The sequence below is a fragment of the Ammodytes marinus genome (genome assembly GCF_949987685.1).
Source record: "Ammodytes marinus genome assembly, chromosome: 17".
Lineage (NCBI taxonomy): Eukaryota > Metazoa > Chordata > Actinopteri > Uranoscopiformes > Ammodytidae > Ammodytes > Ammodytes marinus.
Genome location: NC_137221.1, coordinates 10,829,432 through 10,848,694, shown reverse-complemented (window position 1 = coordinate 10,848,694; position 19,263 = coordinate 10,829,432). Strand labels below are relative to the sequence as shown.

The 19,263-nt window shown below is 43.2% G+C and overlaps 1 protein-coding gene across 3 annotated transcripts in view; it reads left to right on the top strand.

Moving 5' to 3' along the window:
* akap9 (A kinase (PRKA) anchor protein 9) overlaps positions 1–19,151 on the top strand; it is a 65,565-nt gene extending 46,414 nt beyond the window's left edge. For 2 of the 3 annotated variants that reach the window (XM_080046073.1, XM_080046072.1), the window contains 29 exons: positions 1,746–1,865; positions 4,765–4,941; positions 5,459–5,563; positions 5,930–6,082; positions 6,663–6,749; positions 7,202–8,230; positions 8,484–8,618; positions 8,707–8,751; positions 8,839–8,979; positions 9,187–9,231; positions 9,402–10,199; positions 10,880–10,937; positions 12,368–12,489; positions 12,650–12,838; positions 12,930–13,097; positions 13,388–13,493; positions 13,614–13,785; positions 14,059–14,209; positions 14,473–14,793; positions 15,215–15,514; positions 15,613–15,812; positions 15,938–16,043; positions 16,293–16,487; positions 16,634–16,837; positions 17,087–17,319; positions 17,408–17,502; positions 17,598–17,757; positions 17,946–18,076; positions 18,623–19,151. In XM_080046073.1, the coding sequence (XP_079902199.1) occupies positions 1,746–1,865; positions 4,765–4,941; positions 5,459–5,563; positions 5,930–6,082; positions 6,663–6,749; positions 7,202–8,230; positions 8,484–8,618; positions 8,707–8,751; positions 8,839–8,979; positions 9,187–9,231; positions 9,402–10,199; positions 10,880–10,937; positions 12,368–12,489; positions 12,650–12,838; positions 12,930–13,097; positions 13,388–13,493; positions 13,614–13,785; positions 14,059–14,209; positions 14,473–14,793; positions 15,215–15,514; positions 15,613–15,812; positions 15,938–16,043; positions 16,293–16,487; positions 16,634–16,837; positions 17,087–17,319; positions 17,408–17,502; positions 17,598–17,757; positions 17,946–18,076; positions 18,623–18,666 (5,790 nt within the window). In that variant the 3' untranslated portion in view covers positions 18,667–19,151. The remainder of the gene's footprint in view (positions 1–1,745; positions 1,866–4,764; positions 4,942–5,458; positions 5,564–5,929; positions 6,083–6,662; positions 6,750–7,201; positions 8,231–8,483; positions 8,619–8,706; positions 8,752–8,838; positions 8,980–9,186; positions 9,232–9,401; positions 10,200–10,879; positions 10,938–12,367; positions 12,490–12,649; positions 12,839–12,929; positions 13,098–13,387; positions 13,494–13,613; positions 13,786–14,058; positions 14,210–14,472; positions 14,794–15,214; positions 15,515–15,612; positions 15,813–15,937; positions 16,044–16,292; positions 16,488–16,633; positions 16,838–17,086; positions 17,320–17,407; positions 17,503–17,597; positions 17,758–17,945; positions 18,077–18,622) is intronic. The other variant, XM_080046074.1, reaches the window with a different exon arrangement.
* Positions 19,152–19,263: the final 112 nt, after the last annotated feature.

Sequence of the window (19,263 nt, the reverse complement as noted above, 5' to 3'; positions counted from 1 at the left end):
GGATTCTTCTTTGAAAGCTGCTTGTGCATCATGTTTGTTTAGTTTTTGATTAAAGCTATACTGTACGATCTGAGAGAGCTAGCATGATTTGAAATTAGCTTGTCCTCGGAGTTCCGTTTAACTCCTCCCTCTCCCCTCGGGACTCCCTCCCCCACCCCTCGACACACAGCCGTGCACGAGCGCTGCTGGCTGCACTTCCCAATTGCACTGTTTACCAGTGATTGTTAACATTTAACTCACACACACAAACACTCACACATAGGCTACATGCAGAAAAGGCCCCAAAGTTTATAGGTTACAGTGTTGTTATTTCTTATAGAGTGTTGAGATGAGTTTTGTTCAGTGTGGATGACAGTATAGCTGTCAGTTAGTGGCCGTGACGTCAGTCGGCCGGAGGGTCTGTCTAGTAAGTTTCCTTTTCTCTTCTCTCTCGGTCAGGTGTGTGAGCGCGCATGTTGCCGCAGTAGTCGACACAGTTGAAACGTGTATGTGAATCACCCGTGTGTGAGTAGGCCTAAGTACATGCAGTCCCGATCGCTGTTATAAGTTACAGTTTATGGATGTTATTGACGGCCGCGATTCGCAGGTCGCAACAGCTGTTCTAACGTCTCCTCACGAGCGGAATGTAAGCCTGTGTCTCTTTTCCTGCGATCTATGCTGCTGTGCCTGTGAAAGAAGGAAAATAAAGAGCGGAAAAACCATACTCCTCTTCTCATGCTTATAGTCTGACGTTTTTGGCCTTAAGTGGTGTTCTGGCCGACACCTCTGAAGTGAAACCAGTGATAAGCAGATCAGCGCGGTACCGGTAGGCGACATCCACCAGTTTCCTCCCCTACACTAGGCTACATGATGAAAGATACAGAGCAGTAGCCTACTTAAAAATATAGCCTACTTTTTAATCTTTGGGTTTTGGGGAAAGTAGCAAGTCTTGTCAAGTCAAAAGGCTCAAGTCACGAGTCATTGATGTTAAAGTCCAAGTCAAGTTGCAAGTCTCTTTACATTTTGTCAAGTCGAGTCTCAAGTCATCAAATTCATGACTCGAGTCTAGTCCACACCTCTGGTAACGTCTGTGTAGGTTCCATTGTGTAAGCTTGTTATGCTACTTCCACTAGGTCTAGTCCACTGCCAGGTAGCCTACTACGATATGGCACAAACGCTTTCTCTGCCCTCCGTGAACGCGCTCAGGCTCGCACACAGAGGGGAGAGAACGCGCAGGATTGTGATTGGTTCTTTAGATACGGGTCCATCGTCTCCGATTGGTCAGCATTTTAACAGGTTTATAGAAGGTACAGAATTTGGGGGTTTTTCGTTTCTTTTTCATTGCCCATAAGTCATTTATTGCTGTTGGGGTGTAAAAAGCACTTTTCACAACATATTAAAAAGTGCATATTGCAGATAATCTCCTATGATGCCTTTAATTACCAAGGCATGAAATACTCACACATGGTAACTGGGATAATGTTATCCTGTAAAGATTTTCTCTAATCAACTGAATTGGCCATTAAAGTGTACTACCTCCTTCAGTTCAGATTTCCTACACTTCAGACTTGTGCAGCACAACATTGACTAGATGAAAAACTGTAAATAGTTGGACGAAAATTTCTTTCACAGCCTCCGATGATTAAAAATGTCTCATTGAGAATGAAATAGGTAAATTAAATGTATCTTTTCAAAGTGCACTTTTTTTTAAAAGATCTGATGATTTAATGCATCTGTCTCCGCTCTGTCTTCATCTTGCCGTCCAGGAACAAGCTGTGGACCGAGAACACGAGAGAGATTTCTTCCAGCAGGAGATCCAGAAGCTTGAGCAACAGGTGAAGAATCCACAGAAGCTTCAAGCCGGCTCTGAGAAAAGAAACCAAGAGGTAAAGGGAGAAAGCTCTGTGCACCACTAGAGGAGCTGACATTAATGTAGATGCTTCCTTTTTCTAACATTACACTGTTGAACATCAGAACAATAGAGCTGGTATGTGTGCAGCCTCGGAAAATGATACCAAACAGTCGCGTAGATGAAAGCGTGAGAAAAAGTGGGTTAATGTTTATCCTTGTGATCCCTCATAAATCTTGTAATAGTGGGTTTTATTTGCAAAATCATTAAAAACACACAATTCAGTGGGAGTGTAGGATTTACTGGTTTAATAAACACTTCTTTGCTACTGCTGTTACTCAAATACCACATGTTAATGTAGCTTGAAGTGGCCCAAATCAATGTTTTTATATTGAAAATAGATTGGAGGAAATGTGAAAGGCAGCATCGTATTATCACCCTCTCACTCTGCAGCTCAAGATTTACTGTTTTGGTTCACTCTCAATGCTCTCATCAACTAAGCTAAGCTAGCAGCTAGAAGCTCACAAAAGACCCACCGTAAGCTACCCGCTACAATTTTAGCAGCTATAACGCTAGATATTTCCATCCAAACGTAAATTAATGTTGCTCTGTATCTGCTGGAAGTGTAGCAACATTTTGTCAAAATCAGCTTTTTATGGTTATGATTAAACCATGTTGTGTTTTTTATAACTTGTTCCACTGCCCCCAAGTGGCCACAAATTATTAATGTTGCTTTGAAGTTTCTGTCACAGATACAACTGAACACACATTAGACCTGCACAATGAAGGATCTTGGCTTCCATGGATACAGTTGCTATGCCATTGTAACCTTTGATTTCCGCAGCTGTCGAAAATCAGTTTGCAATAACTTCTGGCATGTGGTCCTGTCTTGAATCACTGTTTTAAAATTTGGTGGTCGCATTTTAACAATCTATTTAATGTACCAAAGGAACCATTGAGGAGTATTTGACTGTAAGAGAATCATGTCTTAACCTGCTTTCTTTAAACTGCATCAAACAGCAGAACAATATTTCTGTTTGTGAATCAGACTAATTCCCCACAGTAGTTACAGCTGTCAGTTTTTCTAATCTTTGGTCTCATTACTTTTTGGCTTCTCAAGTATTTCAACATTGTCATTTTTTATCCTATCAACATGTAGCCTCCGGTTCAATCCAGGCAAAGATAAATGTACCTTTGAAGAACATTGTTGTCAAGGTGTTGCATCACATTTAAAGCGCTAATTAAGTCGTCAACCAATCTGTTGAATCTTCACACATCACAAAGGAATTTACCAGTAAGGTATTACACCCTGTGTATTGTTAGGGAATCTTGTCTATTACAAAACGTACCAAACCGTTCAGTTAAACTAGTTTTCCTTTAGAAAATACATTTAGAAAAATAGTTGTTTCATCAGGGGAAGTTCTTAATGTTCCTGACCAGACCACAGCAGCATTGAGATCACAGTAACCAGTTTGTTCCCTCCTAAATTAGTTTCATCTTTGATTTATACTACACAGTAATATCCCACAGATAACCCTCTAATATTCCTAAGATTTTCCACAAACTCCTGCTGCATTTTCATCGCTATGTGCTTTTTTTCTTCCTCTGCTTCACCCTCAAACTCTCCATCCTCTGATCCTTTATGCCTCCGCCTTCTCTCTCCCATGGCTATTACAGGTGGATGGAGTGACCTCTAAGGTATTGCTTCTAGCTATACATAGAAATAAAGTGTCCCTCCCCAGAGAGCATTTAGTGCATTTTAGTAATCCCTGCCCAAACCCTGTAGCAATTATCAGCCTGTCCGTCTCTCTCGCTTTCTCCTGTTTGATCCCTCTCTGCTGCATATTTTTTTAATTTTGACTTCAAAACAGTGTAATTTCTCACTCCTTCCTTTCGTCTCTCCCTTCAGAGACATAATGTAAAAATTACCCAAAGAACGGTTAACAAAGTGCCATAAAAGTAAGGCATATAATACAAATATTACAGAAGTATCCTCGCTAACTAGGATTGTTTTTTCATCCAAATAACCAACGTTTTTGGAATTGTTAGTTTTTCTATGATGCAATAAAAAGTAAAATATTACATCAATAGAGTATATTTACAAACTGTAGTTTGTAAATCAAACCATTTAACTATTTATTTTACACATTACAAATGTTTTGAAGGTAAGCATGTGTCTATCAAAGTTTTTCTGAAATATCTAGCAAGAAATTGGACAAAAAAAACACATAAATTGTGTTGTAATTTCATGCATAAAGAACCACAAGGGATACTCTGGTAATGTAAAGCTCAAAGAAATATAAATAGCCCGTTCAGTGCTGAAGTGTTATCATGGGGAGTCCACCCTACACTCTAGTCACATTAATATTTAATGAAGGGCTGCCAGTGAGGGGGTGTATTCCATCTGCCTTACTACAGTGTCATTTTTATAATTTATTTTTTGAGTAGACGCTCAGTTTAATGTGGAATATCATCCTTAGAAATTCATTTCTGAGATAAATCCTGTACAACCCTCCTCCTGTTGACCATCCTCCCTCCCCTTCATTGATCTGCTGATGTTTTTGCGTCTCACAGATGGAGCAGTTACCTGCCAGCGGTCCTCCTGGTAAATGCTCTGTGGTTTGTGTCGCCCTGAATGAAGTATCTCTCTTTCCCCACTCTGTGCCTGCACCTCTTTTCACTCTCTGCCCCCTCCTTTCTCAGGTGGATCAGCTGACCTCACAGCTAGCTGAACATGTATCAGCTATGCTGTTAGCAAGTGGTGTCTGAAAGCGAATCCCATTAAACAATCTCCCCCCACCTCTCTCTCTCTCTGCTCCCCTCATATTTTTCTCTTTCTCTCTCTCTCCCTCTATCTTCCTCTCTCTCTCTCTCTCTCTCTCTCTCTCTCTCTCTCTCTCTCTCTCTCTCTCTCTCTCTCTATCACTCACTACCAGGTGGACCAGCTGACCTCCCAGCTGAAGGAGAAGGCGGATTGGTGCAGTGAGCTGCTGCTCAGCTCGGAGCAGCTGAGTCGTGATTTGGGAGAGCGCGACGAAGAGATTGACAAGCTGGAGAGCCGCATCCGCGAGCTGGAGCAGGCCCTGCTGGCCAGCGCTGATTCCCTGGAGAAGGTAAGGAGGGGGGGGGGGGGGGATGAAGGATGTGCCGGAGACTGAGTCAGAGACGGCAAGAGAGAACAGGGCTTCATGAACAATAGCTGTGGAGCATGGTAGAGGGTGTGTGTGACAGGATCTAGATGAGGTGACGGCTAGGGGAGGAACGGGAGGAGGGTTGGGACGACCAGAGAGGGAGAACAATGTGTGGGTGGGTCCACTTCAGCAGCCCAGGCAGTTTGCTGTTGGTGATGACACTGAGCTATGGCTAGCAACTGTCAAGATTGCCCCCCAGTGTCCGTGGAGGGCTGTGGTGAGAGAACAAAAAGAGCATTGTAGAAAAGGTTTATAACTGCTTCCCAGCTTACAAATGGCACTGAGTTAATGTCACACGATGAAGCATAACAACGCGGTAGCAGGGACAATGTGCATTTTTAGCTTGCATCATTATAAATTAGTTTAATCACACAAGTTTGCTCCTTCCCGCCACTGCATGTTGTAAATAACTGCTGTTTCTCTCATTTTTGTCTCGCAGGTTGAACAAAAGAAGCAGCATGCATCCATCACAGAGGCAAGAGAGTCCACACTGGAAGCTCAGTTACAGACAGAGAGAGAAGCTCTGGAGCGGAAGGAGAAGGAGGTAGTGTGCTGCTCAGTTTGTGCTTTGAGGTTTTCCAAGCATTGTGACAAGAGTAATGCCTCATGCTCAAAACAATATGTATTTAAATGCTCAATATTCTAATCCAACCAAGATCAATAGGGAAGGAAATGTCTTTTATGAATAAATATGTGGTTTGGAAACAGTGTGTAGGCATGATATCAATGTTTTTTAAATATTCTTGCAACTAATGTGGATATTAATAGGCTTCTTCGTCTTGCAAAAAGTATTGTGTTGGAAGGGAGGAACAACATTAATTTTTTCATGTATGAGTACACAAGTACACAAACAATGGCAATAAAGAACCTTGAACCTAAAGGGCTGGTCATGTTTCCCTGTGGACCTTAGATCGTTAACCTGGAAGAGCAGCTGGAGCAGTTCAAAGAGGAGCTGGAGAACAAGAGCGAAGAGGTGCAGCAGTTTCAAATGCAGCTGGAGATCCAGAGGAAGGAGATCAGCAGCCAACAGGAATACCTAGAAACAAGGGAATGCATGATCCAGGTAAACTGCCATTTCACAGTATCTTTACAGAAGATTGTAAAGTCCAAAAATGGTTCGGTCTGATTCTCTGTGTGTGAACTGTAGTCACAATGGCTTCTTAAGAACTGTGGATATCATTGGCAGACGCACGATGGCCACTTATTGTGTTCTAAATGTTTGATTTTGTACTTGTATTCTCAGTGTTTGTTTAATTAATAAATTTTTCTACTGAAGAACAAAAGATAAACCTTCGACAAAAATGTTGAATGATGTGATATTGCCGGATAGGTTTCTTCTTCAGGTACATAAATATTCAAGTAGTCTGTCGTATTCACACAACTAAAAACTGCCACCATCAGTGGTATATTTTTTTTACACTTCAGCTCACAAATTACAAAAAGGCTTTGGTTAAAATGCTCTCTTTAAAAATAAGATGTTTGCTCTTTTTTTTGCTATCTTTAGTTCCGCACATTTTTTTTTTCTCTGCCATGCAAGACTCACTGCCTCTGCCGGCACGTTTCTTGTGGCGGACTCTGACTGGACCTTTGCGTGACGTGTTTAATTAATAGCCATCACATTATAATCTCTTGACTTTTTGAAGGTGATGGAGAAGAAGGACAGTGAAATAGCACTTCTTAATGAACAGATCACTAAGCTCCAACACATGGAAACAGCCTCTGATAACAAGGTAACACAATATGCATATACGAAAAAGAAAAAAGTCTGTTTCGTATATGCATAGCTCTGTGGTAGTGCATCACTGTGTGTGTTCATTGGTTTCATGTGCGCTTTTATTTTGGTTGGCTCCATTTTAGTTTTTTTTTATTGCATTGGTTTTGCTTGTTTTGTCTGGGTAAGTAGTAGTTCCACAGCACCATCGTTTTTGTGAGGTGATCATGTGCTCATCTGAGGTGGCTTATGAATTAAACCTCTGAGTCTCTAAATACTGAGACATACTACATGCTTTACAGTCTGATCAACTTTTAGAAGATGAAAAAAAAGCCAATTAAAAAACCTCATCATCCGGGCCCAAATAATCTCTTTATTGACATAGACTCAGAGGTTGAGCAATGGGATAGCTATGGACTCCTCAAATCTGCTTTTTTGACGGTTTAATAATGCCTGTATGTTTCTCTTTAGGCCATTGATGGGAGGGATGAGCTGATCAAAGACCTGGAGTCTCAGGTGGAGTGCCTGCGGAGCGAACAGGAACGCTTGAAGAGGAATAACGAGGAGGAGCTGGACCAGCTGAATGCAGTCATAGACAAACTTCAGCAGGAACTGGCCAATATGGACCATAAGCCACCTACAGAGGAAGACGAGGGCACCAGGGCTGAGCCAGAGGGTGACGTGTGGGGGCCCAGTAAAGAGGAGTACGATGAGATGAAGCAGAGAATGGACCTGGCCACCAAAGAGGTTGATTCGCTCAAAGCGGAGCACACTAAGCTGTTGGAGACATATCTGCGCTTGAAGGAGAACGCACAGGCTCTGGCTGAAACCGAAAAACTGGAGAGCTCCGAGGCCGAACTTGAAGCTGCTCTCAGAGACAAAACTGCCAGCTTTGTAGTCATGCAGGCCCAAGTGCATGCTTTGGAGCAGAATGCAACATCCAGAGTGGAAGAGTTGGACGTCCGCATTCGGGAACTTGAGGAGGCGCTCGATGAGAAGGACTCCGAGTTGAGCCGCTGTCGCCTCCTTGTGGAGCAAACTCAAAGCTACGTAGACAGTCTCCAACAGAATGTCTCCAATCTGGAGAAAGATCTGAGGGACAAAATGGCTACGGCGCTCGTCAGCCAGGCCACACTGGAGGCCTTCCAACATCAGCATTCACAAGCATCCAAAGAAAAGCAGGAGCAGCAGAGACACGCTGGGCCACATGTGGAGCCAAACGTCTATGACTTTGGAGACTTTGCTATTCCCAGAATGGACTTCAGTGGAGCTGGTCAAGCTAGACAAGCGCCCACGGGGAAGGTGGTGCACCTGACGCAGAGGCTTCGGGAGCTGGAGGTGGGACTCAGCGGCATGCAGAAGGACCAGGAGCTCCAGAAGCAGCTGCTCTCTAGTTCTGAGGAGGAGGTGCTGGAGTACGAGAGGAGGCTTTCTGTGCTCATGGATCTGCTCAGTCAGATGAAGACCGGCACACACCAGAGGACATCAGTTACGGTTGGGGTAAGAGTTTGGCCAATGAGTGATAAAGGAATAATTCAGCATTCTGAGCGTGGCCAAGAGGAAGGAGAGATCTCCTTTTAAAGTTCCAATCCATCAATTTGTTATTTTGTTGATAATGTTACATATAACTTAAACTGAATGAAATCTTTATTGGAGTCTGCACCTTTTTATTAATAATACTGAGTTTAGCATTTGCAATCATGTCTCAGGCTGTGCTTTAATACGTTTGCACCTTTGTGAACTTTTTCATCAGGCCTCTGCTGATGGCCAGCTGCCTGTGTCGGAGGTTCTTCGGGAGTTGAAGGAGGTCAGAGAAGAGGCATCGGCCACCAAAGAGAAGCTCCACAGCTCCACAGAGAGCTGCACACGACTCCAAGACGAGCTCCGAGTATGTGAATGTCTCTTTGTTAACATGTTTTGTGAAAGTGTTTTTCTAATGTTTTGTGAGACTGATGAACATGTGCTATACTTTCCAGGAAAAAACGGTCACAATAGAAATACTACAGGACCAACTTCAAAAGGCAGGGACAAACTTTTTATTATTACTAATATCGTTTCTATACACTCTATTTTTGCTTGTCTAATGTTTAAACTGTGTGTCACTGTAGCTGTCATCTGGAGGCAGAGAGGAGACAAAGGTTTCTGAGCTTCAAGAGGAATTAACTACGGCTCGAAACGAGGCTGCTACCACCAAAGAGGAGCTGAGCAGCTGCAGGGAGAGCTTGGAGAAGATGCAGGAGCTGCTGCAGGTACGGCGCCAGTTGGACATTTAAAAACTTTACGATCAATTTACACTGCAACATTTATTTTGTTGGTGTAAGGGAATTGAGCTCATGTAGTTGATATTTAAATATATATTTTCTTATTTGTGGAAATACATTTATTTTATTTTTGCTTTCTTTATTTTTTGGTACAAACTATCAGGTTTTATTCATTCGTAAAATTGTGTTTTTTAGGAGCGGGAAATGGCCATTGCTCACCTTAAAGCAGAACTTTTCCAAGTAAGTCAGCAATGTTTTAACTTAATTTTGGCATTGAAATGTGAAGTACAGTATTATGTAAGTGTATTTATAAGTCTGATAAAGTTAATGTTTATCATGACGGCATCATGTTCTTTTACGATATCCGTCCCGATGTAAAGTATTTGACCCCCTGCTCAATCGTCCTCAAGGTAAAAGCGGAAGAAGACAGAGGCAATGCGGCAGAGCTTCTCCAGGAGCTCAGAAGCGACGCAGCGTCCACCAAAGAAGAACTCAGCAGCTACAAGCAGCACAGTGAGAAACTTCAGGAGGACCTGCAAGTCGGTGAGGTTTCCATTTCTAAACTGGAAGCAGAACTCCAGGAGATGATAAAGAATGTGAATGCCGCCAAAGAAGAGCTCAGCAGCTACAGGCAGCACAATGAGAAACTACAGGATGAACTGCACGTCCGTGAGCTCTCCATATCTAAGCTCAAAGAGGAGCTTCAGGAGGTACGGACAGTCATGATGAGGACAGCAGGATCTAGCCCTCCATCTCCTTCTCCCTCTCCGTCTCCTCAGCCTCCCTCCTCTGCCTCTTCCACCTCTCAGCCCAAAAGGAAAGTGAGCAAACAGCCGGCCGCTAAGGGCAGCAGTGCCAAAGAAAAAACATCTCTCTCCAGGAAGAACTCCGCCCCATCCAGCCTGTCCTCCAACAGATCTCGACTAAACAGCTCTGAGCAGCAACACGTGGCCATAGTGCATTCGTCAACGCAGACCGAACCCCTCCAAATGTCCGACCTCGGACCAGAGAGCAAGGACGAGGTGGAGGAGGTGATCGGAGAGTTCCAGGAGAAGATTGTTCAGATGCAGGAGCTCCACGCGGCGGAGATCCTGGACATGGAAGCTCGGCAGATTTCAGAGAGCGAGAGCCTTCGCAGGGACGCACAGGCTCTGGAGGACGAGTGTAAGGCCCTGAAGGCTGTCATCGATAAGCTGCGCTCTACTGAGGTGAGTGCAAGAAACAATGTCCCAAACCTGTACCACATTCACTCTATACATACTGGTTACATACAGGACTTAATACTAGGTTTGGCAGCAAGTATACAAATATAAGTATATTTTATACTATCAGGATATAACTGCAACTTTGACAAGCTCATACCTGTTAAAGTTCACAAAGAGATACACAATGTTTTACCTAGGTTTCTCCTCCTTCTGCTACGTTCATTCTGTTTCACATACTGCTGGTTGATACATTATTTTAGTAGCTGCGGGGCTAGAACTAATGATTTTCACTGTCATTATTAATTCAGTCTCTGTCAGTAATTGTGAAAAATGCCCAGCACATGTTCCCTTTATTTTGTCAGAGCAACATCCCATAAACCAAATATGTTGAATATGTATATAATAATAAACAGTAATTAAAGATAACAAATCTACACATTTGAGAAGCTGAAATGAGGAAATGTTTCATAGTTTAACTTGATAAATTCAATCAAATGCATGCCAATTCATTTTCATTGTCTAAGCCATGAATAGTTTCAGCTTGCCTTTGTCAGCATTTTCACATAATGTACAGTAGCTCAGGGATGTGAAGGTGTTGCATACTGTAGACCCATGTGCTGTATTATTATTTAGTTTTATAGTAAAAGAAGGATCTAAATAATTTTTAATTCAATCTTTTCTAGGCTCATCCATCAAGACAAGACCGTCCTACATCACAGTTAAAAGATGGCTACACAAGTGGTAAGATCCACATGTCCTTTTCTTTGCTCCTTTGTTTACACTATTGCTTTACAATTGTTTAAGTCTAATAAACCATTGTCATGTCAATGCAGTTGAAGCACTGAACCTTGAAAACACCTGAACCTATCCATTAAGTACACAGGAATACTCTACTGCAGTGGTTCTCAACCGGTGGGGCGCGCCCCCCGGGGGGGCGCGGACACTCTACCGGGGGGGCGCGAGGGAGATGGGAAAAAAAAAAAATCTTAATTTTTTTTTTTTTTTTTTTTGTAATTTCAATTTTTTTCCTGATATGTAGCCTAGTTCAGAGATGATATGTATTTTTTTTCTTTCTTAACTTTTTTTGATAGGTAGTTGCCAAGTCCATCACACAAACACTCCAATCCACTGATATGAGATCAGTTTGCAATTTTCAAGTACTGAATTAATGGTAGGACTGTGGCCACTAGAACTGGTCTCTGGTCAGCAAAGGTCTTGAAAACAGCATAAGTGTGCTTGCGACATGCGTGCCACCCATGCATGTGTATGGGCACGTGTCCCAGCAGATTTTTGAAATCTGAATAAAAAAATTTAAGTTTGTAGTTAGCAAGTGTAACATGTTCTTTGGGCAGAATTTCATAAATAAAGGTTTATTTTTTTAGCAAGATATTTGGTCAAAAGCTAGTTGTCATCCGTCCCTCTGTCCAGTTGTTAGGCATCTGGCTGCTAGCAAGTTATGTTGTCTTGCTAATTTGACTATTCATCTGAACTGAAATAAATATTGACTTTTTCCTTTATTATCTTCGCCAGAATGCACCAGAATGCTTAGATTACATGTTAAAAACACAAAAAAATCTTCTGGGGGGGATGCCCCCAGACCCCCTTTCAGGGGTTTAGTTTTCTGACAAACATTACAATGGATACTAACATGATTTGGGCATTTGGGATTATAAATCATCTTTGAATTGGTTGTACAGCATATCACATGCTATTCATTCAGGGGTGCGATGGCCACCCCACTCTAGCTCTGTGGCCCACCTTGGCCACCCCCAGTCAAAATTTCCTGGAATCGCCACTGAGACACACACAACTCTGCGTTCAGGCTGCACAGCACATAAATCTATCTATCTATCTATCTATCTATCTATCTATCTATCTATCTATCTATCTATCTATCTATCTATCTATCTATCTATCTATCTATCTATCTATCTATCTATCTATCTATCTATCTATCTATCTATCTATCTATCTATCTATCTATCTATCTGTGTAGGGTGGTGTGTGGGGGTGGGGGGGGGGGGGTTGTCAGGGTCGGTGGGGGGGCCCAACTGCAATGACCCAGCTTTGGGGGGGCCCAGCTTGCAGAAGGTTGAGAACCCCTGCTCTACTGTATTGTTGTTCAGCATTTTCAGTATTTTGTTTCAAGACAATGTTTGTTCCTCTTGCAGACAGCAGCTCAGACTACAGCCAGCGAACTGGATTTGACGTCCCGAGTTTGCAGCAGGAGTTTAGAACGACTCCAGAGGGCGCCAGGAGAGAGACTGATGATGCACTGCCTGATCGTATCAAGGTACAACCTGCACTTATTATAAAAGTTATCCTAGAGCTCAGCAACATGTAATGTATATTTGCAGAATGAGACTTGAATTTGAATTATTGATACACAAAATAAGTTAATATTTTCTGGTCTTTTTCTTACTATTAAATAATAATGTTGCCTCTTTCTATAGACGTTGCTGCGTGAGGTGCATCAAGAGGGCATGCAGGTGCTCTCTCTATCAGAGCTCCCTGTCTCTGAGGGCGAAGTGGGAAGCCAGTTCAACGTCCAAGGCTGGATGAAGGAAAGAGACGCGTTGCTAGCGACTTTGGAGTCTCTCAAAGGCCTCATCACCCAGATGCAGACACACAGAGAAACACAGGTTAGTCAGAGTTCAAAGGTCAAATGGAGAATTCCTCCACTGTTTGTGTGCTGGCCTCTTTTTAATCAGCGTGTCTGTCCACTTACTTCAGACGTCTGGCGGTGTGGACTGGCGTGGCGAGCTGCTGGACGCGGTGCGGCAGGTGTTTGTGAGAGAGCGCAGTGTGCTGAAGAGCGCCCTGTACAGCCAGCTGGACCTGCTGGACACCAGCGACGCCATCATCCACCTCAACCAGCTGGAGCGCAGACTGGCCGAACAGGTCAGAGAAAAACTGCTGAATCTGTAATCTGGCAATTCACTCCAATTTAAGATTACTCATTAGTGTTCACTGTTTTACACATACGTTTGAGGAGGAAACCAGTTAAGATGTACTGTAGCTAAAATAATAAGACATTTGGATTTAGTCATTTATTTAGGATGTAAAATTAAAATATATAGAAAAGTATTATAGTAGTTTCCTCTTTTATTCACTTTAGCAAAAAATTAATATTTTTTTAGAACTTTTTAAAACAAAAGCTTCAAAATGCTGTATTTGTAATCCTGTTCCAGGAAGCCCAGCACAGAGACGCTATGGGTTCGCTTCGCACTGCAGACCGGTCCAGTCTAGTCACTGAGATTCATCAGCTCCGTCGCCAACTAGAGCAACTTCATCAAGGTGAACCCGTCAAAAACATTCACCTTGTGACGTCTTCCAGACTTGTTCTTATTTGCGTACCATTGTAATATTCTTAGAGTGAGGGAAGAGTATCAATGTTTTTTCATTGTCATCCCTCAGGTGCCCAGTCTGCTGTGTCGTTGGCTGGTGAATGTAGCGTGAAGGAGCAGAGGGCGGGAGGAGCCGATGGAGAGGCCGAGGAGCTGAAGGCTGAACTGTCACAAACTAAACTGGAGCTGGAGACGACGCTCAAGGCTCAACACAAACACCTCAGAGAGCTAGACACACTCAGGTAAGACATGACACCTGGATACATTTCTACAACTTCAAAAGTAAAAATACGTGCTATAACATAGGTATTCCAGTGATCAGAAACTTGATGATATCACCATTTTAAAGGCTTTTACATATGTTGAAATGTTAAGCTATATATGGGAAATATGAGAGTGAGGGAGGGAAATATGTGCAACAAAGTTCCCAGGCCTGAACAACAAACCTTAAAACAATTCTATATGACAAAAATATCCGTGACCTCTCATCTCATTAATATGATCTCTGTCAACAGGGCAGAGGTTTCGCAGAAGGCGGCTGAGGTGGACGCGTTGAGCGACCAGCTGACAGAGGAGAGAAAGACAAGCAGAGATCTCCAATGGGCCGCGGAGAAGGAAAAGTGTCGAATTGGGAGAAATGAGGAGAGTAAACGAGAAGAACTGGAGGTAAGAGCCTTCAGATAGGCCACTGTGGTATTTGAATTATATAGCTGGTATCTGAACTATGGGGGCTACAAATTAGCTTTATATAGATGCCATATATATAGAAAAAGATGAATAAATTGATGAGTGTAGGACAGGTGCAGTAATACTGAGTTATTTGGATTTAAAACCAATTAAAAATGCAGGTCACAGCATTATAATTCACTTTTTTCACTTCTACTGGTGATGTTGTTTTACTACTGTTTTATTACTTATTTCTCTCCCAGGACCTGCAGCTCTCTCTGGAGGAGCAGAAAAGCCAGGCGGCCCAGCTGACCCTGACCCTGGATCAGGAGCGCCAGGTTTCCTCTCAGTTCTCCCAGCATGCCGAGCAGGAGCGTCTGAGCCTCCAGAGACGCCTGCAGGAGCTCCAGGTCCAGCTGGACACGGTGCGAGCCAAGGCCCAGGAATTGAGCATTGCTCTGGGGAGGGAGAGGGAGCTGCGGACGGGGGTCTCCTCTGACAGCGGCCCCTCCAGCCACCAGGCCGAGGAAGCAGAGAGTCTGCTGGAGAGGCTGCAGAGGGAGCTGGATGACAAACATGCACAGGTGGGATGTTTGTGGCACTCACTCTTAAATCAGACATGGTGCCTTGCAATAAAGATTTTTCAGATGATGCCAAAATACACCTAACTACACACTGCACCTTTAATGTTTTGCTTCACAACTGATCAGTTTAGAGTTTCCAGCTTTCACATGGAGGAAAGATTCTACTTGTTTCTGTAAAAAAATACAGCCAACACTTGCACTCTCAACCTGATCCACAAACATTTAAATAGATCATTTCAATCCTTGCTGAATTTTCATCAGGTCCAAAAGCACTTTGAGTGATATTATTTGTATCCTCTTACTACAGAAACTGTTAACAGCTCGGATGCAGAAATACTTTATTGATGGCTAATGTCTGTCTTCATCAGTAAAATCAACTTAATCTTAATTCTGTATTTGTCATCATTCCTTTTTTCCCCAGGTGGTGCATCTCCTCAGCCAGGTGGAGGCCCAGAAGCTGGAGGTGGTACGAAAGGAGGAGGAACTAAACCTGGGGAGTCAGAGGTCCAGACGGGACCAGGAGGCGCTGCAGGAGGCCCGGGCCCAGCAAGAGAGGCTGGAAGCTCGAGTGTCTGAGGCCGAGGAACAGCTGGAGAGAGAGAGGGAGAGGAGGAAGAGTTTAGAAGAGGAGAAGGAGGGACTGGAGGAGAGGTTACACCAGTTAGGAGGAGAGAGAGGAGACCGGGACGGGAGCGGACCACTACAGGGGGATGACCACAGTGTGAGTTACAGACTGCCAGTCACATGCTCTTTCAGAAATCCTGGCGTCTTTTGTCCACTCAGTTTCATGACAAAGCTGTGTTGTTATTATCTGAACAGCAGGCTTTCACCAGCCGTACCAAAGACTGGGTGATCCAGCAGAAGAGTGGGAACGTTCAGTCAGCAAGCTCCGGTGCTTCTCCAACAGGCATTACCAGCGGACTGCACCAGGGTCCTTGGCGCACAACGGACAAGATACTGAGCAAACTGCACCTCATTTCATCCAAGGTCCGCAGCATGGCGAGCAAGAACACTGGCAGGTAATTAAAGGGGCTTTAATCATCAATATTTTTATATAAAAAATTGACAAGTTTCATTGTATGCAGGATTTATGAGGAATTAGCTGATTGTTTGTCATTTGTACATTTGCCCATGTTGTGTACAGGCTGACTGCAGAGGTCGACAGCGAAGAGTTATCATGGGTGCAGTCCAATGTTGATGAGGTCATCACTATGCTGCAGAAATCCCCTGGTCTACCCTCTGTCCCCGAGGTCAAAAATTATTTAAAAAAAATCTACATTTTCTGGATTTTGTTAAGGTTAAATAGATGATATACGTAAATATGCAAGACCAATTACTTGCCAAAAAAATAACAGACTACCTTGGCTACTTCTGGAAAAAAATCATTGTCAAAAGAAGAATTTCCATTTTCGCTGATGAGCTCTATTCAGATGTTTGTTTATTTCTGCGTCTGTTGGGCTCTTAATATTGACCACACATGGTCGTGTGTTTCCCCACAGAGTGTTTCCCTGGTAGCGGGAGGCTCCTCCAGCTCCTCCAACTCGCTGACAGAGCGGCTGCTGAGGCAGAACGCTGAGCTAACGGGTTTCGTCAGTCGTCTGACTGAAGAGAAGAACGACCTAAGGAACCTCACGCTCCGATTGGAGGAGGAGCTCCGACGCTACAGACAGACTGGACAGGGCACGGGCCACAGTGTGAGTACAAGGCCGCAAATACTACTAATGGAGATGAATGCACTGATTGTCTCTTTCAAACATAAAGTGTTGCTTGTGGAATGAGAAAGAAATATTTCGATGCAGAAGACTTTGACTTATTGTCATTGTTTCATCTCCTTCTGCAGTTCAGCAGCAGGAGAAGCGTGTCAAAGGAGGACTCGGCTGGTATGCTGCTTTCCCAGGAACGAGAGGCTTGGATTAGAGAGAAGGTCCGTCTGGAGAAAGCTTTACATCTGGCCCAGGCCCAGGTGGCCCGACTCAGGGGAGAGATCAGGACTGACGCCCTGCGAGAGATAACTGGACCCGAGGCTGACAATGCTGCACTGAAGGTCAGCTTAAAACGGCCTATAGTTCACTGTAATTCAGGGGTTTGTAGTCAGTTGGATTTTACTTAAGGTGTAGTCAGCCATTCTGGAGAATGATTGTTGTCAAAAACCTTTTTGAGGAGATATTCACTTATTTTGACAAAAATGTGTTTTGTCAACAAGCTCCAGAATCGCTGACTCCACCTTTAACCAGGAGAATGACTGCTGTTAAGACGGGCTCATCCGTTTACTCCTTTTTCCTTTGCCTTTCAGAGAATGTACGGGAAGTACTTGAGGTCAGAAAGCTTCCGCAAAGCGCTGGTCTACCAGAAGAAGTATCTGCTGTTGCTGCTGGGCGGCTTCCAGGAGTGTGAGGAAGCCACGCTGTCACTGCTCGTCAGGATGGGCGGCCGGCCGGCGCTCACAGGCCTGGACTCTGTCAACCAGCGGCGCCCTGGGCTGATGCGCTTCCGCTCTGCTGTCCGAGTCTCTATCGCCATCTCCAGGTAGGCAGCTGTAGCTTCCTGATGTCATCAATGGATGAGATTATAACTTTTATTTTATGAAACTAAAACGGACACAATTTCTATTCAGGATGCGTTTCCTAGTCAAGCGATGGCACAAGGCGACGGGGGTAAACTCCACTACCTCCGGCAGTGTGAACAAGAATGGATCTGGACAGATATTAGGTAAACTAAACATGTCATGTGTTTTTTTGGCTTCTGCATGATGGAGAGTATCATTTAGAAGCTGTGCTTATCATGTTTTCATTCATCTCTCTCAGGTACAGAGGTAAGAGACTCACCTTATCTCCACCCGGGCGGCGTGGACATGTACAGAGACAGAGACAGAGGAGGAGGAGGAGGAGGAGGAGGGGTGTCCAGCAGCAGGGGGCGCAGTGGAAGAGAATCGCCCAGATCGACCGTCTCCTGCACACAACACAGGTGCAATATTAATGAGGGCTGTGACTAAAAATCCTCATACAAAGTATTTCAAGATGAGTCAATAACATGATCATATCAAGATAATAATAAATATAAGAAATCCTTCAGTTGTTAATATTAATTGCAGACCTGTAAGTAGTGAAACATAGTATGAGTTGTGTTACTGAGAGACTGATGTGTCTGTGTAGGTTTCACACGCCCGGAGACCACGGGGCGCTCACCTGTTCCCACCTGCAGAGCTATGACCCCGACCGAGCGCTCACCGACTACATCTCCAGACTGGAGGCACTGCAGAGGAGGCTGGGCAGTGTGACATCAGGTAACACCTAACAGTACGCTACTAGATAGCAATTATTTCAGCTTATTGTATACATTATGTACTGGCCTTTATAGTCGGCTATTCTGTCTAGAAAGATCAGACAGATGACATCAATAGCAACTTTTTAAATCCCTTCTTAAAACATTCTTTCTTTTACACTTTAGATGATATGTTGCTAGATTTTTGTTAAATCAAACTATATAGAATTTAAATGTATAAATCACAGAATAAACTAGTTGTATTTGTAAGTCAAAAAACTCCTCATCCTAAAAGTATCACTTAGCTATGATTACCAGAATTGTAATTATTGTGTATATTCTACCATCATTAACAACAACAAAAAATATCCACATTTAACGGCTCCATTTCGCACAAACATACACATCGCTTAAACAGCTGCCTCTTCATTTCTGTGCAATTTGCATAGAAAATCAAATCTAAATCAGGATGTGGTTTGTTTCCTAATCAGTATCCCATTATTTCCACTTGTTTTGCTTATTAACTCTTAAATCATTTTGACATTACTAACTTTGATTTCGTCTGCAGGTGCTTCTTCATATGCTCAATTGCACTTTGGCTTGAGAAGATAGATGCCGTCGAATTACTGTGGCTTGAAGAAACTCAGTTGCCTTTTCTCGTGCTGAGCGCTCTGCAGTTTTGTTCAGTCTGGTTTGAACTGTGTATCTCCATTTGGACCAAAACACGTTTTTTTAAATAAGTGTACGACATGTTGTATTCGGGCTTTTTTGTCGCCAGCACTTGAAAAACAGCGATGTTTGTAATTTAATATGCCTCTTTGTTGTGGATGAACTTCAATCATGTATATTTGTCTAATGCTAATTTAAAACCTTTGGGATTAATTTATATGTTTGTGTTGTATGGGTGGAGCGTTATTTAGAGAATGTTTGGGTTTATTGTTAAGGAGGCTGCTGCTGGATGTTCTACACTACACTGTGTTTTGTTTAGGCCAGACAGACTACAGAGGACATTTGTAGAGAACGTATTTTTGTAAAGTGTAGGAGCTTTGAATTTTCTGGGTATTTTGTCAAAAACTGAAATAAAGAGGATTACATTATATGAAACAGTTGTGTATTTTTCATTTCTTGTTTATCCACCGACTAAAATATTAATATATTTTTCAAAGAAACATGAAAACTGTAAGGGTAAAGCATTTTAAAGCTGTCCTT